Below are 26,019 nucleotides of genomic sequence, written 5' to 3' on the forward strand. Positions count from 1 at the left end.
GGCATTTTGGTTGGACCCAAATCAGTACCCGTGTAGGCTGCTACATGAAACTCCTTAGAAAGAAATGCCACTGTGGTAGAGAGCAAACTAAATGCACTGCAGCCATCCAGTAAAACATGGTACATACATTGCGAAGCTGTCTGATTTGTTCCCTTTCTTCCCTCAAATGTTCCATTTTCCTCCTCATTGTAAATCCAGGATCCACGGCACCATAGTCCTGGCGTGAGGCACGGCTGAAAGCTGAGCAACATTATTAGGGAAGTTAGTTACCAGAATACAGATTCAAAACACTTAATTTTTAAAAATCTATAACCGAGGATAAAAACTGCAGAACTTTTAAGAATGTTTTTAAGCATCCTGATAGGAAAGATAATATGAAACGTCTAATAAAATGCAGAGATCATCTTATGTGTAAATGGATAATTAGAAAATATGGAGACAGAATTTATTTCAATATTGAAGTATGAGTTTGAGATATACAACTCCATTTGCACTTCTTCAATCTAGCTTTGAAAGTATTTTTACTGTGTTTTACTTTTAATGAAGTATAAAGTCATTAAGGAGTCTAAAAACAGATCTCCCTGATATAATTTAAAATTAAAGACTTAAAACATATACACACACATATGTGCATGTGTTAGGTGTGCATATGCAGAGACACAGTGATCACTTGTTAAGGAACTAATTGAAAAATATGAAATGTCTCATCTAAAAGTTCAGAGTTTTTTCTTTAAAAAGAAGGTCTGTTAAATAATGACATTCACTTAACTACTCTTCGTGGCCAGAAAGCCTTCAAATGACTATTATTTTATAGGATACTGACAAATACAAACTCTTCTGTTGCAATACTTCTGTATCCTTAAGTAGTTTATGCCAAGCTTTTGAGAAAAAAAAAACATTCAAAACTTACACCTTGAGAGCTTTCTATGTTGTTTTTAATAGTCTGGATTTTAGCAAGAGATCTAAGAATCAAAAATACAAACTGTACAACTGTAACTGGGGGTGGGGGAGATGTGGAGTATTTCTACCTAGATTTCAGAGGACTGAAAGCCTGCTTTAGAAAATACAATTTGCTTATGAGGGTATGGCTGAATCTTGGAAGACTCAGGGTACAACAAAGCCCATCAAAGTACTGCCAGAGCTCTGCTCAAGGCATCCTTTCACAGGAGAAATTATAAAAATTCTACTTTTGAAACCTGCTTCAGCCACCAGATCTCAAGAACAATTGTATGTTGCTTCCCTGTTTTTCACAGGAGTAAATATGCAGAAAATAAAGCAGCAGGAGAAAAAAAAATAAAAAAGAGATTAAAAAAATCATTGTGCAACTTGAGGATCTTCCCATTATTCATCTGCCAAAGCAGCTGTCTATGCCTTTCCCAGTACTATGCAGTGATGAGCAAACTGAGGGAATTCCTGTACTGTGACATCTCCCATCCTTACTGTCCACTGCAGCCTGGGAAATAAACTTCTGTTCTACCACACTGTGTTGGAGAACAACAGCTTACCTGACCTTGGTTTGAGACCAAATGGACCATGAGTGTTACTATCTGTCCTTTCATAATCCTGTGAAAAGAGATAAAGTCAATTTTCATTCAATCATTAAAAGAATTAACTTTTGTTCCCATGAAGATACTGTTTAAATTATTCTTGCCTAAGGAGAGTCCTTCTGCTTAACTGTAGTACAGTCTTTTGGAAGGGACAGTATAAAATAAACAGAATGAAAGTAACCACTCTACATGCAGATAAAATTCTTATTATGAGGAAGAAAAGCAGCACCAACTACCTAAAACTACTGCAAATTATTTCAATTTACTGCAAACCATTCTGTGAACAGAGTTCTAAGCCAGCTGTAAGCAGATGCAAATATTCCCCCAATGCTTAGCACCAAAACATTTCTCAAGAAATATCTACTTCCAACTATGAAGATCAGGTTTTTCTCATTTCACCATCTAAAGAGAGAGATCCACTCAACATTTTGGTATGTACATGAGACATCCTTATTTCAACTCATTTCACTGTATTTGGAGATGTTCTAATTCTGCTCCCTCAGGCTCCTTATGGACATAAGGTGGAAATGTTAACAATATTTGCTTTATTTTGAGCTCAGCACTGCAGTGCTGTCCCAGTGAGACTCCTTGGACAGCAACCCACAATTGTAAAGGATGGGACTCCTTGAGAGGTGTCAGTGCCTTTGGGTTCCCAGTGATTATACATAAAGTATTAAATCACAGGTTTTACTTTAAATCCTCTCAATGACTAGTGCATAGGGAACACCTAAAAAACATGGCAAACTTGATTTTTGTTTCATTAGCTACTTTCATTAGCAAAGATAATGAAGACAAAGCAAAGCACCTTTCCTCACACCAAAAAGAAGAGCCCTAGGAGAGATCAGAGAGTTGCAAAGATAAAACAAGTTGCAATATCTGTCTCTGGTTGATCTGGTTTTGAATTTTTATTATGATGAAATACTTCTAATTGTAGTTTCAAAGGAAACAGCTTTATATCTGCATGAAAAACCTGGTGACAGCAATGCACATAAAGAAATGTTTGTTGAATGAAAAACAAAACCACAAACTTGTACCTCAGACGACACAGGAGACTGTGGGGACACATTAGTATTATCACTGTCTTGCTAAAAAGAAATCAAAGAGATGAAATTATAAAAATGAAAACGATGATTTAACAAGAAACATGAAATTATGAAATACATGAGACATGTAACATTTGCCAAGTATGCTACAAACTGGCAACAACTAAATTTTAAAACATGTAAGCCAAGGAAATACTGTTTACATCAAATATTTTACATTACCTCTGCTTGATAGGTGAACTAACTTTGCTATTACCAAAGCAGGCTAATGTCCTACTGTTTCCCAGTAGACAACCTGGAGGGTTTTTTTCAAATAAAGGAGTATAATACTTATTTTTGCTATGGCTTTGGAATGCAAAGTTAATTGGTTCAAAAAAGACAAGTGAAGAAATCTTTTCTTAATACTTCACACAATTACTACATCTCACCTCATCATTTTCATTTCCACTTGAACTCTTTCTGGAAGACTTATACTGCAAAACACACACAATTTATTACTTCAAAAGGGAAGTATGGCTTTCATTTGAATTAAGTTGGTATTGCTCAGATGTTACTTATTACTCATGAAGCTGCTGAGAAAAAAAAGCCATGTTACAGAATCAGAGGAGCAACAAAGAAACCAACCAGAAGAGGAACATGAAGTTCCTAGGCTAGACAAGATCTTCATTCTGTTGAAGAGACAAGAGCATTTGAAAAGTAAATACCTTCATAGTGTGAACTCTGCATATGACAGTTGATCCAAGTGAAAAGGTCTTAACAATTGCTAATGTTGTTAAGAAGCATTAATTCTTAGAAAAAATTATGCAAGTTATGAAACTTACTTTCATAATATGTTTTGTTAAAAGAGGCTTCAAAGACTGCTTATACTTTGAGATTGAGTTGACACGGCAAAAAATTAAATAAAAAAAATTATCTTTACAACTTCAAAACTGGTCACATCATTTTATCTATTCAAGACAATACTTTTCCCACAGGTCTGTCTGATTTGTTGTGCACAGCCTTCATCACCGTCCCACTTCCCTACTTTATGCTAAAAATGTAGGAAATGAAGGAGGGATTGAAGGAAGACATTTACAAAAGCAGAATTTAAGAAAATAAGTGTATTTCATTGTCTGCAGAGCAAGTGTACAATAAAAGAGGGAAAAACTCATGCAGATAGAATTAAAAAGATCATCAGAAAAAAACCTCTCTGTTGAGAGTATATGGCCAGCCTACCCCTCCTCATGGTTTAACATATAGCAAGGATCCAAAACAACTACAAAGTAGTCCATAAAAAAAAGACATTTTGGTTAATAAAGTATGTCTTCAATCACAGGATTCTTTTTACATATTTAATTAAACAAAGATTTCAGGTTACTTCAGTGCAATGCCACAAAAAAAGGATTTCTGATTCTCAGGGGCATTTTTCATGCCCTTCTGCTGCACAGTAAAAATACAGAATATGCATAATAAAGATGCTCTATAAATACATCTAGATGCTGATCCAACTCAGTTTTCCCTGCTCTAGTGACACCCACTGCAGTAATTTGGCATGTATTCTTAAGATATTAGTGTTTGGCACTACAGATATGATTATTCAATCAACTTTTTTGCCATGAAAACATGGACACGATATGAACTGTGTTGTCACTGGTTTCTCAGAACAGCAGTGGTTCTTATTTTTCCCCAGTTTGCCATGGAAGACAGACTCTGTTTCACTTGCTTATTGCCTTGTTTTTGCAAATGAAACTATGAGTGATACAGTATATTTTGTTACTGGTACAGCCTGTTTAATTCATTTTTGAGACATGTCTATAGCTGTATGTAATGTGATTTCAGGCATCTGCTTCCTTCACAGAGCTTAAAACGGACTGGCATTTAAAGACATCCTTGTAAGTTAAGAGGAAGCACTTCTGTATTGGTAGCACAGCTGTTGAACAAGTCCAATGACTGAATTCTGTTTTACTTAGAAATTTCCCTGCCTCTCCTTAAAGGCTGTAGTGCAAAATTAATTTCAGGATGAAAACCCTGGAAAGAGGATACAGCTCCATAAACTCTTTAGAAAAAAAAATAAAAAAGAAAAAGCTTCTGTAATCACAACAATGTATCTAAGCTGTATGGCTCGCTCTGTTCTCCCAAGAATTTAATTTCTTTGAAGTTCCCTGGCATTTCACAAAGATATTTGATGGCAAAGACCCAAGAAACTAATTTCATAAGTGGCGAATTTAATTTTAACTCAACCTAGCACTGCTCAGAAATCTCCTATTTCTCTACATACCCCAAAATAAATGTTACCCAACGCTGCTCCAACTTCCCCTCTGAGCTGCAGTGAGCAGACACTGGCACCTGGTGACTGAGGGTGGAAACTACAGCAGCAAAGGAGTACAGAGAATATTCCCCTTCTGAAATTCAAACTAATACCATGAGAACCAGAAGACATAAATCATTCTTATAACCACGTTGCAAAAAAAAAAAGGCAATGTGTATTTTCCTTGCACTAAAAATAGATAAATGGATAAATAAATAGATAGATAAATAGAAATTCCTCCAAATAGGCAGTGAAGGACCAATGACAAGATTAGATTCTGGTTTTATCAGAAGACAGTTGTGAATTAGTTCCTTTTATTTAAAGGATAAACAAATTCTTTGGTCAATTTGTTCTCCCTCTTGATTTTCCTGCATTCTCAATACATACATAAACATATTAAATCAAAAGAGTAAAATAAAAAAAATCATGTTACAGGCAAATTTAAAAGCATCATAACCATGGAGGATTTATCTTTACTTAGATATCTTTACTAGTTTCTTCTACTCTTATAAAAAAATGTGGCACCCACCCTCACTCCCCCCCATTACCTTGAAATATTCTTTTCTAATTTGTTTACTTCTCCTTCTTTCTTCATTCTGCCAGATCACTGGCTGTGTTTCTGGCCAATGCTGCTCATTCACTGAATCCTTCTGGTTTTCCAGTGGCTATAATGGTCAGAAATATTTTTATGTAAAAGGTAAATATACCTCTTGTGCATTAGCACAAACGATTATGAACTACAACTATTAATTGTTTGCCTCTCTCAATCCAACTTTATGACCTGAACAGGTGCCCAGTCTTCATGGTGACTCTGGCAGAAATTTCCTTTCAAATTCCAAAATATACTTCATGGAAGAAAAAGACTATGAAATAATTCCTCAGAAAATGACACACTTTTCTGCATTGAGACTCATTTTTGCAGGCAGGTTAGGAAGGCACCTAAGGCTGCCAAAAATAAACAAGTTTCCAGTGTGGTTAGCCACTAGCACACCTAACTTCTCCATGTGAATGCTCATTGCACTGAAAAAGGACAGCTACAAGACAATTTGAGTATCTGTCAGCTGTTCCTGCCTAAAATATTATACACCTCAACAAGCTGTAAAAAATCTCTCTTTCAAAGTACTGTGTTATGCAAATATACCGAGGAGACAGCTAAAGTAGATGAATTATTAAAATAATAATGAATATATATGACTGTCTACTTTATGAAAACTGAAAGCAGACAATCTGAGCAGACAATTTCATAAGGCTAAACCAACATTTTCAACTGTTTCTTATTGGAATATGAAGGCATTTAAAGCCATTGTAAATAACTGATAGATTAAAACCTAAAATAATAAAAAAGTACTCTCTACAGCTTAACTGGAATTTTATCATATCATGCAAGCTTCTCACTGAGGTATGGAGAATAAAAGGCCTACATAATTCAATCCATTTAGAATTTACATTATAAACCAAACTGAACATTATGGTGAGGCAATAAATGCATGTGGGAAGAAATACTAAAACCAAGCAAAACTTATGTCTCATTAGTTTCAAGATCTTCAAGCTGGTACCATATTCTATTAAAACAAAAGGCCTCCATTACATACAAGTCAAATTATCTTGAGGCATAAGCTCTTCAAAGGTATTATATTTTCCACCATAATTAGACACCTTCAATAACTATATGCATAACCAACCATACAAATGTATGTAAGTTTTCTGTCATAAAGACAAAACCAAGCAAATAACAATAACAAAACCAAAAAAGCACTCAAATATAAAGCCAGCACATTTCCATTTGAGTATTTACCTGCCAGCTGTATGGGGACACTGGGGAATTCACTTCATTTGCTGAGACACTAAAATGTAAGATGAGAGGCATTATGAAATGTACTACTTTTTAAAACCACATTACTTTAAAATATAAAAGAAAAAGTGAACACTTAAAAGTAGCTTCAAAATGTGGCTGAAAAGCATGACCACTTGCCTAGAATCTCAAATCATATCTCACTCTCCTTTACCATGAGTTGACAATAGGCCTTACACACTACAGCACTTTAATTCACATGAAGCTGCTTCTTAAGGATGTTGATCTTTTGAATGGGGTTCTCATCAGGAGGATGCCAGTAAGCTCTCCCTCTTTAGTATGAAAATTGATTATTTCTTGACCAAACTGTTTAAAAAACTCATCTAGGATTCCTTAGGGAGAGAAATGGGAAGTTGTGATTTCCCAATTTCCTAAAGAAGGCTTTGAGTATTTTCAGTTGTTGATGGTTTGTGGGATTTTTTTGTTTTCTGTGGAGGCTTTTTTGTGTTTGGGGTTTTTTTTATTCCAAAGGAAAAGCATAAAAGCACAGCTCCTGCAGACAATGGATTCCTCATTGACACATGCTGCACAAACAGTAAAGGTTTTGTAGGTTGCACTCCCAATAACACTTCTCCAGCTGCTCTTAAAAGCCCAAAAGAACTGCCAAGGAGGAAAATTTAGATGCCTGAGCACAGCTCCAGTGCCACCTTGTGTAACACAGGATCTGACACATCTGCACAGCACTGTCACCTACAGGAGGAGATACAACCTTCTGGACTGGGACTGGATGTCTAAACTGGAAATGAATGTCTATCCTTAGGCACCTGAATTGCTGCCATAATCAGCAGCATCATCAGACCTACAGATTAGTTTCTGGATGACACCAACTTTCCTAAAGGCTCAAAAGAACAGGTTTGGGTTTTTTGTTATCTAAGAGAAACAAGCTCAAGAATAGATTACTCTTGTACCTTCAATCTCACTGTGAGTTAAAAACATTATGACAGAAGATGGCAGCAGTGACACAATTAACAAAAATTAAATTAATAAAATATTGAAAGCTATGATACACTTAATATCAATACCATTTTTCAGATTCCATTGGCTGCTTTGGCCTGTTCCTTGTGTTTACTGAAACTGAGTGATTAAGAAGCCTAGAAAGAAAAAAAAAATATTTAAACCCTTTTTCTTAGAATATGTTACTTTCACTGCATAACATTTCCTGTAAATGAAAAGTTTTCAGCATTAATATCTTCCATAAAACTAAGATATCTGTACACATATGAAATTCATGCCCATTCTTGCTTCCATTTGAATCAACAATATTCTTTCTAGCTCTTGAACTATTTCAAGTTCTATATTTTAAGGAAGCAAAACTTGATAATTCAAACCAAAATGAAGATTCCTCTTATTTGTCTCCATAAATACAGATTATTTTGACAGATCTCACACCTGTGTAAAGTTATGCTGCCCTCAACACAAAAAGCCCCATTGCTCACTAAAATTAAAAGACAAAAGATAATCAATCTAAAGCAGAAAGGATACACAGATTGAGCACAAAAAAAGTCAGTCAGTAGGAGCAGGTCAGAAGGTATCTTAGTGAGAAACACTGCAAGTGCAAAGGAAATGCAGGGGAAAAGGAGAGCTGGAAAATGCAGAAACACAGACTAAAAACAAAAGAAAAGCCTAACACAGAAGTGAACCAATGGAAATTTCATTTTTCTAAATGGTAGTGAGTAAAAAAAGCCTAAATTTAGATTCAGAAGTGTTTTTTTCATCTGAAACAAATACATACCACAGGTCTGTGTGCACAGGAAGATGATATGAGCTATTGTGGATGTTTTAAGTGTTAAAAATAACAAAACCATCGGTAACACTTAAAACTAAACATTGAAAAGTAACTCGAATGAAAACTTCTGAGTTCTTGAAGGTAGTGATAGGACACTTCAACACTGACTTCATGTGCAGAACTGTGATCAAAGTATATTTAGGCCAAATTATAGAGAGAACTAGAATGGAATAAGAATCAGAAAGAATCAGAACACAACCAATTATGCAACAGAACAAAGTAAAACAGTAAGCACCTTTTCGCATTTCATTACCATTACATAGGGCAGCACAGTCATTAACTGTAAATGACTGATGATTTTTCAATCAAACTTCTCTGATTATTTGATAACTTTGAGCTCAGCAATCTCATTTGCAGTTTAAATCTCTCACTGTGTGACCCTCAATGTAATGGGATTATGAGAAGTTAAGCCTGTAAACCAAGTCTGCTGTATTCAATCTGCAGCATCTGCTCCATATACTTGCTCTTCAGAAACTTAGTTTTGAGGGTGCATTCCAGAATTAAATTATATTACAGCCTGAGAAAACTGTCACAAAAAATAATATTCAGAGCACTGGTTATCAAACCAGCATATAAACATGCTATTTTAAAGTCATCATTTTTTAGAGAGAATCCCTATTTAAACTAGCTTTATGTTCTCAGAGACGTTGTAGCAAGAGACCATTAAAATTAAAAAAGAAAAAAAATTGACTCTGATGCAAAACTTGCACCAAAACTGACACTATAGTGTAAATGCAATGATTGTTTGTAACACAGGCCATTCCTTTTTTAAACTCATTACATGAAATGTAAGGAAAAACTATTCTAGCAAATTCAAACATATATAAACACACTTTTCATTTATATTTATATATAAACACACTGTTTCTATGCAGTATATATATAATTAATGACTGAGTTTATTATGAACGTGTTGATGGAGTATGCCAGGTGGTGATTACCATTTTTAAGATATAGCTTTAGTAATGGGAGAACTGCTTTGCAATGCTTAGCAAAAGCTGACTTTGAACACTTGCTGTCTGTATAAAGAATTACAGTTCTTGGTCTCTCACTCCTGACATTCCACAACTGTTGCCTGGTGAGGGGCAAGGCAACTCCTAAAATATTTCCCTTTAACAGTATTTCATCCTAAAGAACAAAAAACGTATTGCAAACTATTTTTGCTAACAAACCCTTAGGCTCACTCAACCAATCCTTTGGCTCTGTTTTTCTTCTAGAAATGGCCCAAACTGTTCCTTTTGTCCCCATTTGAACCCTGGCAACCTGAGGCTCTCCAAACCCTTTATACCTGGATGCACGTCCTGCCGCCCTTGTCCTCTGGAAGAGTTTCTCACTGAATGAAGTTCTATAGCTTAAAGGCCTTCGTCTGTATTCACATTTCAGGGACACCAAAGCCAAAGACGGAAGGAGGAAGCAGGATAGGTTGATGGGAGAGGACAGGGAAGTCATTAGCATAGCAAGCAAAAAGAAAAGAGACTGCATAATATTACAAAAGCACACACTGAACGAACAGAACATGATTAGTAAGGAATTATTTTGTGATGCTTAACTTTTCTGAGGATTCTGTTTACTGGTTGAACGTATTTTCCACAAATAAACACAGGATCTTCACTAAATACTAAATATTATTCTTCTTGCTGTTTAAAAAACATGGATTCAAAAGCAGGGCTAAATTTTATATAGGGGTGATTCTGTCCCCGTGTACCTAACGACACTTAAGCAAACTTTAAAATATAAATGCCAAATTAAGAAGTAAAACAAGAACAAATAAGACTGCATACATCTGCATGATTCAAGACAAAGAACCATCAGCAACATCATTGCATTAAGACACAACGACATATGAGGAGTAAAATTTAAGTTGCAGTGCTTCAGAAGAGGAGTGGCTTGGAATTTCAAATGATTAGTTAACCAGGAAATATTTAATCAAACAAGACCCACATGCAACATAAATAACCATCACATAAAAACCTAAGATAAGAAAAACATGCTCATTCTCTCTTTAGTAATAAATTATTATGAGAAAATTTAGCATTCTTGGTCTTACTTGCAATACTTTTGGTAATCAGAATATATTAGCACAAAGATTTCATTCCTGTTTTACCCTTCTTTATGTGAACAACCAAATTTTGAATGCAGAGCATGGAGTTTTAAGTAAAGCCTATTACATATTTCACACACACACTACTGTTACTATATTTACCTAATATAAAATGCTGGTGAATTTTTAAAGCCCTGCAATTCATAGTATCAGGATCTCTGTTTCCCTGAGGGCTTCACATGTATTTCAACTCTCTTCAAAGAAAAATGGCTGTGCAGAGTCTCATAATTACACAGAAATCCCAAAGAAACAAAAATAGTATTTAAGATGGTGTGAAGTTATATCCATTACTGTGGGATACAACTTTTAGCTCCCTTAAAAGAGCTTACTCTCAAAGTGCCTCACAGTATTTGACTGCTTGGTAAAGGAACCATACAGAACATTGTTCCTACCCTCACCTGTCCACATCTTATGTAGCTCCAGGTATTCCTTCTTGTTCTACATTTTACACAGTTGTTAACCTGTTCTACTACATTCCTGCTGCTTGTTCTGCAGCTCTTTTTCAAGCATCATTCTGTTGAGATGCCCAACATGAAGCAGAGAAAGGCAGGCAGTTGAAATGATTTATTTTTACATGTATTTATAACACAGACATACTGTCATTTGACAGAACAATGTTCAAACAAGTTTCCCCTTCAGTTCACAGGATATTTATAACTCACATCAGACCGGATGGAGGAAGTACCACCTAAACTAGCTTGTATTTGAATAAAAAGAACCAGTCACAAGCAAACTGTATGCAGGTTCTGTAATTCATATAATCTAAGAAAGTAATTTTAACAATGATCATGTTACCTGAGCATTAACCAGCCCACTTAAGTATATTGCTTTGAAGAAAAAAAAGTATAAAAAAAGTTAACATACATCAAATCAGGAAATCAAGACACTTTCACATTCATCTCTTCCTCTCCATAGGAGGTTTATCATTGCTTCTTTAGACAGTGATTTTATGAAAAGTAACATAGGACAGCCATTTGACAGAGTCAGATAAACTTTAACTGTTTAACAGTTGGACAAAACTGTTCTCAAGATAAGGTGTCAGGAGCTGCTGGGTAAAGAGGTTACAGAATAAATTAACACAAGTTATTTTAACTAATATTGTAGTACCTGTGTTTTTGTTCTTGCTGCAGTAACTGGGCTGCTATTTTTCTCAAGTCAGTCACTTCTTTGAGTTCATCATCATCTTCAGCCAGCAGCTGTTCTTTCTGAAGCCTGAAAAATTAAACATTAGTGACCTGACTTCAGTGAAGCAAGACACAGAAATGCCTGGTTGTTGGACAAGTAAGCAGCACTGCCTTTAAGCTTATTTTCTCCTAGTACTTGGTGTTCAATATGAGATTTCTTTCTTCCATAGGAAGAAACTTAAAAGAAAACCACTCTCACCTCTGCCACCACCAGCAAAACCTACCCAAGAAGATCAAGATTTACCTTTTTTCATCTCCCCAGTCCTCATTCTGTTCTATTTTCTGGGATTTCTCAGGATGTTTTCCCCGTTCCTTACACAGAATGAAAAAAAAAAAAATCCTTAGAATTGAATTAAGAAAAAATAAACCCAAACTTGCTGAACAGTTTTTCTTTTGTCAATCTATGGTACCTTGACATAGGAGAGCAATGTGCCAATCTGTGCATCTCCCTGCTCAGGAAGAGCTCCCTCTTCTGCATTTGGATCAATGTAGTCATAGGCCTCCTGGTCTAGTGAGGATTTGTGAAGAACAGAAAAGATATTGAACAGTTCTCTCTACCAAATGTTACTCCTAAGAGAGTTAAGCACTTATGAAAAATGTCAGATACAGATAAAACATAGAAATTGTGTCTCCTTAAGCTAGAAATAATCTTTTCTTTCTCTCTAGCCTTGTCTATTTGTGATTATTACATTGTTTTCTGAAATGATGAAAATACAATGCCAACCCATGATCATATAATTTTGCGCCATTTTCCTGCATTATATTACCCAAGCAAAGTACCTCTGTTACCTAAAATGACAGATGCACAACAGGTATTACCTTTCTGAGGATCGAGTTTGCTTCCCATGACATGATTGTCATTCCTTAATGTCTGTTCCCTTGTTGATTCTGATACCTGGGAGTGAAGGCTGATTGTATCATCATCAGATGGCTGCAAAGACACTCACTTTTAGTACAGAACTGACATATAAATTATATTATTATATGGTTTAAACTCAACTGTACAGACACTCAAATGCAACGTAGGAATTTCTCAACTGATACAGAATACAAAGGAAAGGTCTAAAAACCAGGAATTACAAACCCAGCTGAACAATACTCACTTCTGTGGTGGACAACCTTTTATCTCCATTATCACTTCCAATGCCAGAGTCTGGTCCATGATTTTTATTGGGATAAAAGTCCTCCATGCTACAGTAAGAAAAATAACACACAAAAACCCCACACAAGAATGAAAGAAACAGTAGTGTCCCTTTCCTAAAAAACAAACATCCTTTTCAAAATATGCTCTCTATACTCAGCTACAGTTGTTGATACAGAATTTTTGCACAAGGGATAGTCAGTACAAAAATCCAACAAAACATCCCTCACTTTCTGACCTCAACTAAATTTAATAAAAAATATTTGTGAAATACTGTGGGTTTTAGTTAGGTTTCCCTTAATATATATATATGGGAGACAGACTTTCCATCCAACAGACTAATTATATTCAGGACATTTATGGGCAATTCTCCTCTTCTGTTCTGAATAAAATACCTGAGATTTCCAATAAATAAATTTAAAAACTTTGGTCTATTAAACATCTTTGTTCTGATTTCTACATCTTTAGCGAGTACAATGAAAACTTTACATAGCAATTCAGATGAGCCAATTAAGTTTCCAGTTACAGAAAATAAATACTACGGCACCCAAATAAAGAACAATTAAAGTACTGAAATGATAGGTATTATCTGTAATAAACAGATCATTTAATAACAAATGCCAAAGTAAAATAAAACAACCCCCCCACTACTCACCTGTCTGTGAGTGGCTGGGAGGGGACTCGTTTACCTAATGATGGAAGATCCAAAGAATCTGGTTTTTTGTCTATTCTGAGGCACGCCTGGATGCTGAGGAATTTAAATATATGTACTTTACCCTTTAAACATATCTGTTGGGAAACAAATGAACAAATAAAAATCTTAATTACATTGCATGTCCTTGGAAAACACACCCCAAGAAACACTTTCTACACTGCATTTGTACCCACAGCTTCCCAGTAGGAGCCGAAAAACAGGAAAACTTGATTGGTATAACTTAGAACAGCTTTCCCCTAAGATGATAAAGCAAATTTCTGTACTAGAATACTTCAATACTAACCTGTGCTGGTGGTATCTGCATTGGATTGTTATCCAAAAGTATAACTTGTAAGTGACGTAACTTTCTGTAACAAATTGGAATTTCTGTAATTTTATTACACGAAAAATCCAGCTTTACCAAGGGAAGGTCCCCTAGTTCTGCACTCAGGAAAACAAACAAAAAAGGCATTAGTTATCTTAATACTTCACCTAATTTACCTACATCAATGGAAAGAAGATGAGTAGCTTACCATCTGGCAGCATATGGAGATTGTTTCTTCTTATGTTCAATTCTCTAAGTGACTGCAATTTTCCTATTTGCTGGGGAAGGACCTGAAGTTCATTACAGCTAATATCCTAAGAAAGACATAATTAATACATCAAGTGAACATCTTAAATGAAATTTCACAAAGGAATACTGCTATCAAAACTATGGTAAAAGAAAAATCCCAACTCCTTGGTTTTTCCACAGAGAAGAGGTACCATAACACATCTCACTGTTGCCTCACTATTAATGATTCATGTTTCAGAGATTCAATTCAAGAAGTCACATCAATGAATGATGCAATACTGGTTTGAAGATTAAAACTGCATGCTATGAATCACGAGTTCCTGGTGTAGTTCCTGTATCAGCTACAAACTTGTGCTACTGCTGGGACTGTCATTCTGCTCCTGTTCTAACAACTCTTTTTTCCTTAGAATACCTTCAGCCAACCAATACAACTAAAGATTTACAGAGAGCAACAACAGGCTCACCAACTTTTTGGATAAAAGCACTACAGGGGTGACAAAGCTGCACCAAGTGTACACAGACTACAGCTATTTCTGACAGTAATTAAACGTTAATTTATGTAGACTAGAGGGATTAAACAATCACATTGCTAAGAATCTTTCTAAACCTTTTGAATTCTAAACCAATAAAACAGAATTCTGAGAATTCTGGTTTTCCTAGACAACAGAGAGATATATCTGTCTGATGAAAACCTGGAAGTGGATTTTAAAGGCAAGCCTAGTCAGCAACTAAGCCAGGCCTTAAGAGATGAATCCAGGCCCCTACATTACACACTTGCAGAGCTTCAGCTTAAGGGCTGCCCATTGCTTTTGGCAACCATGGTGCCTGCACACAGCTGGGGGTCCCAGGAAGTACAGGCTGCTTGGGATGCACCATCATGCATCCATTGCAAGTTCTTTGTCCATGTCACCATAGCTGAGATGGGACTCCCTTCATAAAAGCACCTTTCGAGCACAAGGCGTAGTCATAAACTTTTTTTTTAAATGTATAAAATATATTCTTATGTCCTAGACAGGTACTGGAATGAAACTCTCTCTAGTATGTCCCTAATCTGCATCATCAAGGATGCATTCTAGGTTTGACAATTCTGAAAAATAAGCCCAAAATACCACAACTGCAACCATGAAAAACATTCACTTCCTGTAAACAAAAGCAGTGATGACACCTTGAAATCCTCTGACATTGAAGGGAGCACAGGGAATGTCTCACCAAAGAGTAAAGGACACAAGAAAAGCCTCACGAATATTCTGAATGTCTCAGAGTACTTGTAAGTTAAAAAAGAATGTTGATTTATAGCTTAGACATAAGATCATATTAAAAGACTCTCCAGAGAATACACAGCTACTGTGGATACAGGATAAGGACAAGGATGCCTTGCAATGACCACAGAAACCATACATATTAAAAAAAATAATAAAAATAAATAAATTAAAAAAAAAATCAGACCCAGTGCAAGTGCCAGGTCAGTGACTGACTCTGCACAGTTCTCCAAAACACAGGAGCTTAACAGGGAGCAATGATCAGAAAAGCCAAAATATCGAAAAAGTAATGGATGACAAAGCACAAAATCTTAGTATGCCACGTGTTGCACAGATTGTGAATGTTGCTTATCATTCCATTCACCCCAAACAAAATAAAGAAAGAGCAGAAATGTGAGGGGGGGAGAAACCAACCCATAGAACAAGATAACAATGACTGAAGGACAGAACTTGTATCAGAATACAGAGATGAACTCTTCAGCTGGAAATAATATTCCTGATAACATACAAAGCAAATAAATAGAATTATGACTATTGTAAAGAAGGTAAACAGTAAAATTCATCATTTTTAACAACATACAAGCAAGGGACTCAAGTGAAATCATCTCAAAAGAAATTTTATTTATGAAATCATCTCAAAAGCAATTTTATTTATGAGCCACTCCCTTAAGCTTTAGTTGACCCAACATATTGATTTGTTTAACCTTATTTTTGAGATACAATATATCTCATCTCAAAACCCAATAAAACACAGTAACTGAATTTCAATTTTGTAGTTCCGTATTTTAAAAATATTAATCTATAATTATACTGAAAATACACTGCTTATAAGTTTACTTTAAGTATAAAGATTTACAATTGTACTTACCAACTCCATCAGATCTCTCAGCTTCCCAATTTCCTCTGGAATGGAGACCAGCTTGTTATTACTGACAACCAGAACTTTCAGTGGAAGATCAAACAGGTATTTTGGCAACGTCGACAAAAGATTTCGACTTGAGAGAAAGAAAAAGGGACAAGCAAGGCTGGATTATAATCTCCTTTTTCTAAGCCTTAAAGGGAGTCTGAGATGCACATTGCACAACTTTTCTCCTATGAGAGAAGACATTCTCCACCTATTATGACTTCATTTACATTTCAGCTACAATCTCCACCAAGAATTCCTCACCAGATACAGCCTCTCTCAGGTATGGGAACTTTAGGTCCCAATTTTGCTTGATGAAATGAGTATGTGCTAGGAGAGAATCTAATGCTGAAATGTGCAGAGAAATCTGTTAAAAAAATGATGTTTGACATCACATGTATCTATCTGCTTTGTACACATGAAATACACTCTTACCCACTATTTGATTTAAATCCATATGGAAAAAACCACCAACACTCTTGGACTGCCACTGTCAGAAATACACCAAGTTTTTCTAATAAGGTACTTGTAAATTTAAAAGAAGTCACTGGAAAATAAGGTTGTTCAGGTATGGTATGAAAGCAATTCCTTTCACGTAGAAAAGTAAAATAAAAATAAAAAAAATCAGTACTTGCTGTTGATTTAAGTAGAACTAATTCTATTTTTGACAAAAAATAATTTAAGTGCTGATATTTGTGTTCACACAACATTATGAAAAAACTGGAAGTTTAAGTGCTTAATTGACATTCAGGGAACTGTTTTCCTATTAAAAAAAACCCAAGGCACTGTTTTCCTATTAAAAAACCCCAGCCTTTTTAGATTATGTTCTCCATGACTGCAGTTTATAGGGCTGCAAAACCAACAAAAATAAATTTATGTCCTTGCCACATTTCAGCTTCAAAGACAGACTGCAACTTTTATACCATAAAATGAAACTTCCAACAGTATCTCTATGAAACCAATGTATTATTCTGTTAATTCTAAGTGAACACAAGTAAGTTTTTGATATAGGTATGCATTAAGTCTCTTTTTATGTTGTATTTCAGGCAGATATGCCAGGCTTTTTTAGTTGGAGAGCATAAGAATCAAAAATATCATGTGCAAGTGCATTTTTCTGAATGGATTATAAAAACGTGGCAATGAAAGTCCTTCCCTGTGCCACTTCAACAGATTTCCTCCTTTTTTTTGGTTTGGGTTTTTTTTAGGAGCTGCCTGCTTTACTATGAATTGCACAATACATTTTTTCCACCATCTGAATCCAAAATTAGAATTCAGGATCATGTGGTTTTCTTCTGTAACAAAGCACCTGAAGCAGCAGGGCAGGATTTGAGCCTGTTCCCCAATCCCACAGCCCACGTGTTCCTGCACTGGGAAAACAGGCCCAGGACATGAGCACAGAGACAGACAAAGCACAGCTGGGAAAAGGATGGTCAGGAGAGTCCACTCTTGAAACAACATGCAAAGCTCAGTCAGAACTACAAACTTTTCTGTGCAAAGAAATGAATTCAGCACCTCAGACACCATCAAAAGAGAAATGGGCTGCTGCTGAAGGAAGTTGGGCCAAATTTCCTTCAGAAAATGCTGCAGTTTTAGATCATATTAAGCCTCTTTGGAATTGCCACAGAGCACATCATGCTTGAATGATCACTCTGAGGACTGATATTTGCACATTTTGAGACACAGCAGGTTTCAGGGATTTAAATAGCTCTTAACTGAGAAATCTGTTTTGGACTTGATGTAGTCAATACCAGAAACAAGGAATATTGTGGAAAACAAGGTCAGGTGGGTTCTTTTAGATTCCCTCTCCTTCCAGAGCTTGTATCCCTCTCCTGTTCTGGTGAGAAGATCCAACCATATGTTTTCCAAGTTTAAAAAGAGCAATACAGCAGTGGATGTAAAGAATGCTCTTGAGAGCACCAAGCTTTTACACCTGTAGTTTCTGAACACTGTCTGCATAACATCAAAAACAGACTCGATGCAAACATCAATGCAAACTCAATGACCTGGTGAAGTAAAAAGCCAACTCCCCAATGAGGTAAGTTATATAGGATCAAAAATAACCACCATTACTCACCTAATGTTAAGGTAGGTGAGCATTTGCAGGTTTTTAATAGATTCTGGAATGGATTTGATGCAGTTGTGATACAAATTTAAAGTTTCCAGTGGTGCAAACAGCCAGACATCAGGAGGAATTTCAGTAAATCTGTTCTTTGAAAGATCTACAAGCAAAGAAAAAAGAAAAATCCTTTTTTAGTCAAAATTTTCCCTGCAGTAAGAGGAGATAAAAGTACTCACTGATATTCTTGTCATGCTCCTAAAAATTAAGGTGTTGCAAGAAGTGTAAAATAATTCAGTTTTAGCAGATGCTACTGCATATAATTAATACACAAAAGAGACTTAAGATACTAAAAGATTATTGCTTAATATGCAATTACAACAGAAAATAGAAGAATGACAGGAATTCAAAAATACATTTCCCACTACACAGTTACATTTACAATGACACTGAATATCAACTAGGCTTGTCCCTCCTCTATCAAGTCTTTGTTCTGTGCAGTTCTGGGATTTCTTCCCCTCCAACTCCAGGCACAACAGTAAGTCAAGGTACAAACCCAGGCCATGTTATTATTCCTGTTTGACAGCTACATCAGAATCTAATGTCATTGTACAATATATCTGCAACGCTAAAGCCAAGTTCCCCAGAAAGCCTTACCATTTATTTTAAGAACTACAATTCTCATCTAAAAAATATTCTTTATTGCAAGCACAATAACTGGGACTTTCTCCAGCTACATATTTATGATTTAGCTAAAGAGAGGATAAAGCTGCAAAAACCAATTACCTATAAAAATCAGGATGCAATTTAGCCTTGCCTAAAAGCAGCAAGAGGAGGTATCTGACAATAGAAATATAATACTTGAGCTAGAGTTATTCTGACAATGCATGACTGCATTATGCAAACCTGCATGCAGAAGTTAGGACAAACCAGCACATTACCAATATACACAGCACCTCTGGCTGCCCTTGAAAAGGTCCAGAAAATATAAATGAGATGTGACCTAAGAATCCTGGAAATTATCCGTTAACTACCAAAACCTGTATCATCAGAAGTCCCCCAAACTACCTGGGAAGACCTTTACTGGAGATATTTACTGGAGAACAACTGCCTGTTCTTCTGAAAGTAACTCTGGTTCCCAACCCAAGATATTTCAAAAGGATGTGGTTTCTCAGAAATGCTGAACAAACTCTTTTAACAGAGAAGCAATACAGATCCCTTGCTATTTCAGGCTTTAGTTCTCAGTTTTTAACACTCACATGGAATAACTGTGTGTCTGCTCAGCTCCCATCACATTAGCATCTGAACAAACATGTAGTTCTGCAAAAAGTCTAGAAAGCAGTTGGAAAAGTGGCTCAAAGACACTGTCAGGCTCAAACAGAGTTCAACAGCCTGGCAAACCAGCCATGAGCAGCATCACCCTCTAAAAGTACCTGACAGGAGGTTGTAGCCAGGTGGGGGTCGGGCTCTTCTCCCAGGAACCAGCAGCAGGACAAGAGGGCACAGTCTTAAGCTGTGCCAGGGGAGGTTTAGGTTGGACATTGGGAAGAAATTTTTTACAGAGAGAGTGATCAGACACTGGAATGAGCTGTCCAGGGAGGTGGTGGAGTCACCATCCCTGGAAGTGTTGAAGGTGAGAGTGGATGTGGCATCGGTGCCATGGGCTGGGAACCACGGCAGGGTTGGATCAAGGGCTGGACTTGACAATCTCAGATGAGTCTATGATTCTATGATCACCTTCCAGTGGCAGTAGCCTCAATTTTATTTCTTGAAGTCTAGAATATGTGACATTTTGTGACCTAAACTGGTTGCCACTCCATCATTTCTAAGAAACATTCTCAAGCTGAAGTATCACCAAGTCTTCTTATAGATCAAGGCATGCTCTGCTGATGCTGAACTCTGCAAAAATAAAGTTAACTAAAACTGAACATCCCAACTAAAACACTTATTAAAAAAATTAGCACAGCCTGAGAAAGTTTTCACAATCAGTGAGGTTTATTTTCTGTTTCCCATCACATCAATTTTCAAAATGTTACAGAAAAATAACAACTTTCACATGACAGTTTTCTGCAAAACCTCTTTTAGTTTAAACAAATGCTCTCTTGTTCTAATATTCAGCAGATTGAGACAACTGCATGCAGAAAAGATGTACAGTTTTATTGCTTGCAGGGTTCTACAACCTTCACCACAGGATGAACAGCCTTTGATACAACCCCATTCTGAAAAAAACAGCTCTAAGCCTCTTCCTGATTTGGTTTTAGCAGCAGCTGCAAAGGGAACTGAAGTCTAGCACAAAACACAGATGACAGAATCCCACCCTACTGCCACCAACCTCAAGAGCAGCACTGTAGGTTATATTTGAACTGGAAGACTCCTGGGCACCACAAAAACTTTGCTGCTGTATTTGCATCCAGCCACATCTCAGCCACACATCTGGGTAAGAGACAGGTTAAAAACCAGCTTTGCTGTTTCTTCTGCAGAAACAAAACCCAGAGGCAGGACAGACAACGACTACAGGATGCACCAACTGACTGCTCTGGGCAGTGAGAGGCCCAGGGGTGCAGTACTCACCAGGCAGTATAAAACCAGCTGTGGTTTCCAGCTTGGCCTGACAAAAATCCCATTGGCACAGTCTGGTTGAAGCCCCTCAGTGCACCCTCCTACAAAACCCACACAACTTCACAGTAGGAACAAATACATACCAAGCTGACAATATTTGTGTACTGCTGTAGAAACCACTTTGCTGAAAACAATGCTTTTTGTTGCCCTGCTGTGGGGCAGGGATTACACTTTTCTGTTATGAAACCCAGAAGTCCTATTAAAATAGGAAATGGCACGCACTGTCTGTCAATAATAAAATAAAAAGGTAAATAAAGTGATGGGAGATTGCCTGACTTCTCTGCCAAGCAATTTTTCATTCCAAAGCAGTATTAAAATAGCCCCAGGGGTTCAGATTTTTCTAAGGAGAAAGATTCAAGTGTCTATGGTTTTCCACAACATTCTCATATTGAATGTACTTACAGCTTTTTAAAAACAAGTAATGCTATTTTTATCCAAACTAAAAAATTGTTTCTACTCCAAAAATATTTTCACAACAAGCAAAAAGTTTGAGATTATATTGTCTATTATGCTAAATAAAATGTAAATGTGAAGCTTATGCAATTTAGGTATTTTTTGAAGACTAAAAACACAATGAATGGCCAAGAAAATATGGTAAGAAACTTCTGGAATAGAGTGTTCCTCTATAAACAAGACAGACTTCCAGTTAAATGAGAAAATGAGAAATCATCTCAACTGAAATATAAGCAAGCTGCTGGCACTTGAGAATGGTTTTGTAAGGGTTAATAGACTGGAGAAGCAATGAAAGCTGCTAAATGCAGAACCATAGATGATTTAAGATGACAACTCCTCTAGAAGTGAGATTATAGGAACCCTTTGCTTAACCAGTTTAGGCTGGAAAACTCTCAGTGGGAGTGTTATGTGACAACTAAATAGAAGACACTCTCCATGCCTGCTCATGGATCACAGGGTATTTCAATCCACTATCTCTGCAGGAACAATAAATGTGAGAACTACACCATTGCTAAGGTTAAATTTAAAAAGGGAACTAGAAAAATATGAAGAAGTTGGTTGCAGCTGGTTTTGTTGACAGAAAAAGGTAATGTCTTTACTGACTGTAAGACAGTGACTAAAAGAAAATATCCTGAAAGATCAAAAGGAAAGAATTTTAGGAAATCAGTCAGCCTGGAAGGGAAGCTATTAGAAATAAGAAGCTATCTTGTATAAATTTAAGCCATGATCAAAAGGAAAAACAAAAAGCTCAAGCTGTCAGGTTACAGCAGTGTGCAGCAAGGTAGTTAAATAGTATTAACATCCCATTTGCCTTGGTTTTGCTCTTTTCCCTAAGCATGCATTACTGCTTACCACCAGAAACATGCTGATAGAACAGACTGGCCTTTTATTTAAACCAGTACAGTCGTTTTATATTCACACTTTACACACACTGCATGTTGAATTTGAAAACAAGGCTTAACTGAGAAATTTACACTTGAACCTCCCCTTGATATTGTAATATTTCTCATAAAAGTATGCTGCTGATCCAGGATATTGGTGTTAGGCTTTGTTTGCTCAAAGTGCTTCAAAACCTTATTTAGAAACTAGATTAAATAAAACCACATTCCCCACCCTGCAAAATCCAGAACTGCTCTCCTAACTTGTCACACACACACACATTTTCCTAGCCAGCTTTTCTAGCAATGCTTTAGCCTAAGCCAACCAAAGTCTAAGCCAAAAACATCTAAGCACAACTGTAACTATATAATTAGTCCTACAGAAGTCAATGGATGCACAAAAACAAACATTCAGACCTCATCCCAAAGATACACTTTCAGCCAATCTAAACATAAATCTTAGATCACCACAGAGAACATAGATAAAACTTATCAGTCTGTCATGGATGAAGATTCTGGAGAAGAAAAAACTAGTCTCAACCAGAGACACTACAGAAACACCTGCATGGTTTAATTCCAGTTTTTGATGTGGTATTTCAGCACAGAATATCTACATAGTCTAAGAATTAGTCTTTGGTGTAATCACTAATATTTCTTTCTATCTTCCTTTAATCTTCAAAAAATTCATGGAAATACTATACAAGTACAAAAGAAAAGGAAAATGTAAGAAAATTGTCCTTTTCAAACTCTGCTAATGCTTGAGGCTCTTCTCCAGTTTGCTGAGAAACTAAGAAAGGCAGGAAGAGATCTGTCTCCCATTACCAAGCACAGAAATGGCACTTAGCATGAAGAAACCAATTTCATTGTTTATGTAACAAAGCTTTCTTCAGTCAGAGGATGACATAACTGAGGCTTTTAGGAGAATCCAGAAAACCCATTTCAGAAAGACTGAAATATCTCTGGAGATTTTTAAAAATCAACTGCACCAGGCCCCAAGCAACCTGCTTTCCCTGGACTTGTTCCCATCAGGAGATTGCCCCAGATGACCTTTGAAGGTCTCTTTCAACCTGTGTAATTACAGGATATAAAACTGTAGTTTGTTTGCATTACAGGAATGTAATTATCTTATCACTGTTTGGGTAATTCAATTATCAGTTCCTGACGAGGGTAAAGAGAAAAACTAAAGATGCATTAAAAGAGCCAAGTGTGAGTCTATCCACTTCCTAAAAGGGTCTTAGTTCTGCAGCCATGAATTTTGATGGTGGCATTAACGAACTAAAATTTCATTTGGAGCTTTCAGATACAAAATTATAGAAGGGGGGGGGGAGGGGGAAGAAAAACCAAACCACCAACCCACAAAAATCTCTACAAAACAAATTGCATTCACCTAAATAAAACCACAATGTGGATCCTGCATCCAGTTTACCAAAAAAAGTGAACACTGCAGTGTGTTTTAAACCCCTTGCTCCTATGCTGTTAATTGGTATAGGGGAAGACAAAAAACCCCAGCACTAAGTCAGAAACTGAAAGCTGGATTTGATGGGAAGAAGTGAGATTATTCAAGAGATTTTTTTCCCCCTCTCTGACCACAAGCAAGTCCTTTGCACAAGCTTCCTACCACTTTCCATTACAACTGAAACTACCAATTCATCCCTGGGGATATGGGTTAGTGCTGAACACGGTGGTGTCAGGTGAACAGTTGGACTTGATGACCTTAGAGGTCTTTTCCAACCTTCTTGATTTTATTACACTTCCCATATTCTCTGGAACCTCAGCAGAAGGGAACTCTTAAGTTCCTTTCCTGAGCTCACTCTTCCTGAGCTCAGCTCAAATGGGATGTCTGTCTCGGACCTCCAGCATTTCCCTCAGACTCTACACATCTACTTGCAGGTTCACAGTTCAAATCTTAATGCATGACTAGTGTTGTTAAACACAGAAATGTTTTAACATTTTCCCTTCAAAGGAAAAATGAACCTGGTTAATGAAATAATAAATAACAGAATTCTTTTTATTTACTTATGTTTCAAAATGAACAATTAAAACACGTCCAGATGTAGAATGATTGTGCATACTGACAAAATCAAAAACCATTTCAGCTGCAGAACAGACCAAAAAATTTAGAACTTACTGCCAAAGAACATTCAAGAATTACAGCAACATAATTTTTGCCTGTAACTATGTATTTCACGTACAAAGCAATGTTTGCTCTCCAACATTAAAAGCTGTGGTGAAGGATTACAGAGAACAAACTGAGCACCCACCAGCTCTTCTGCACAACAAAGAATCTGATATACCTGCCAAAAACCTCTCAGGAAACTAAGCTGACCACAAATTGTCACAAGGAAAGATACAGTTAATGTCTATTCTTAAAATCTTATGTAGCAATATTTAACTTGATTTTTATCTGTTGTGCTCTTAAATCAAATAGAAGCATAGGCTGTCTTCTGTTTGAAAGAAAGAAAAACACTCCCAAGACCAGAGGTGGCTAAAAGCAGCTTTTACTTTTTTTCAGCTGGGTGTTTGACAGCAGGGAATAGCTTCTGGTTTTGTGCAAAGGTTATTACAAAGAAATATCAAAGTGGCATTTGGGTTTTAAATCCAACAACTGAAGAGCTTGGAAATACCTGTTTTATGGTTATCCATGTCCCTAAGTTCAGTTACAGACTCGGTCTGAGTGGTTAAAATGACAAATGAAGAAACTGTGCACAACTGTGTAATTAAAGCTTCTCATCAAGCTCAGAGGGAGGGTTGTACAGGCAACCAGACACTCCACTTGACAGATTCTGAGTTCTTGGATTTTCAAGCTAAACAGCACTTCTGAAGAAAAAAATCCTTTTTAAAATTACACTTCTATTACTTTAGACTTAAACAACAACAACAACAAAAAAGGATCCTGTCAGATTGAACCACAGTTCTTTCTCATGAAGTGGAACAGACCTATAGCTGTCTCTACAGAGGAAAAAAAGACTGAGATCCAAAACACTGGCTCTGAAATCAAGGTAGCTTTGAGGAACCCAGTGTTCCAACCCACCCTCCCTGGACCCAGTCTTCCAGGCTACAATGGACAGGGGGTCAGTGGCTGCAATTTCCCCCTGCTGGAATTCCCTGTTACCCCATCGGAGCTGATCCAGCCCAGTTGCTGAGTTGGCTTTATTAGTTTCTTCCTTATCTTGGGAGTTCTGCCACATGTCCTCATGGCTCATAAATTCTGCATTCTTTGTGTCCATTATCAGTGGAGATTCTTCTTCCCAAGCTTTGTTAACCTCCCCCTAGGTCTGAGATCACTGAAGTGAGTCAAGCCCTAAATCTTAACAAGGCAATTCTACCAAAAAGTAATTTATTTTTCTAAGACCTGGACATCAGTTAGAGCTTGCCTGTTAGCTGCCATCTCCTTCTTATTGATTAGGCTTGAAAGCAGACAAAGATCAAAGAACATCCTTTCTCAAGTAAATGTCACATATTCCACATTTTGCAACACCAGGATGAAACCGATGGATGGATTCAGGGAATTCTTCACCACGTTGCAACATGAGGAAGATCCAGGCATTTCCAACACAAGACAGCACATTGCTACAACTCTGCACTGAGTTCAGCTGTTTTAGCACAGCATGATTAAAATGGAAAATAAAGAACACAACACC

General features: G+C 36.7%; 1 protein-coding gene across 6 annotated transcripts in view; it reads right to left on the bottom strand.

Annotated features, from left to right (window-relative positions):
• The window catches only part of LRCH2 (leucine rich repeats and calponin homology domain containing 2), a 35,582-nt gene that overhangs the window by 3,659 nt on the left and 5,904 nt on the right, over positions 1–26,019 (bottom strand). Inside the window, exons 2-19 of one of the 6 annotated variants that reach the window (XM_064669724.1) lie at positions 18,447–18,591; positions 16,337–16,463; positions 14,169–14,274; positions 13,940–14,076; positions 13,597–13,730; positions 12,904–12,991; positions 12,620–12,731; positions 12,211–12,308; positions 12,045–12,112; positions 11,724–11,828; positions 9,804–9,881; positions 7,752–7,820; positions 6,673–6,721; positions 5,426–5,542; positions 3,019–3,063; positions 2,582–2,632; positions 1,506–1,563; positions 128–240 (exon numbers count right to left, since the gene is read on the bottom strand). In XM_064669724.1, coding sequence (XP_064525794.1) covers positions 128–240; positions 1,506–1,563; positions 2,582–2,632; positions 3,019–3,063; positions 5,426–5,542; positions 6,673–6,721; positions 7,752–7,820; positions 9,804–9,881; positions 11,724–11,828; positions 12,045–12,112; positions 12,211–12,308; positions 12,620–12,731; positions 12,904–12,991; positions 13,597–13,730; positions 13,940–14,076; positions 14,169–14,274; positions 16,337–16,463; positions 18,447–18,591 — 1,700 coding nt within the window. The remainder of the gene's footprint in view (positions 1–127; positions 241–1,505; positions 1,564–2,581; positions 2,633–3,018; positions 3,064–5,425; positions 5,543–6,672; positions 6,722–7,751; positions 7,821–9,803; positions 9,882–11,723; positions 11,829–12,044; positions 12,113–12,210; positions 12,309–12,619; positions 12,732–12,903; positions 12,992–13,596; positions 13,731–13,939; positions 14,077–14,168; positions 14,275–16,336; positions 16,464–18,446; positions 18,592–26,019) is intronic. The other 5 variants (XM_064669727.1, XM_064669725.1, XM_064669726.1 and 2 more) reach the window with 5 other exon arrangements.

Source organism: Pseudopipra pipra, chromosome 13, assembly GCF_036250125.1.
Source record: "Pseudopipra pipra isolate bDixPip1 chromosome 13, bDixPip1.hap1, whole genome shotgun sequence".
Taxonomy (NCBI): domain Eukaryota; kingdom Metazoa; phylum Chordata; class Aves; order Passeriformes; family Pipridae; genus Pseudopipra; species Pseudopipra pipra.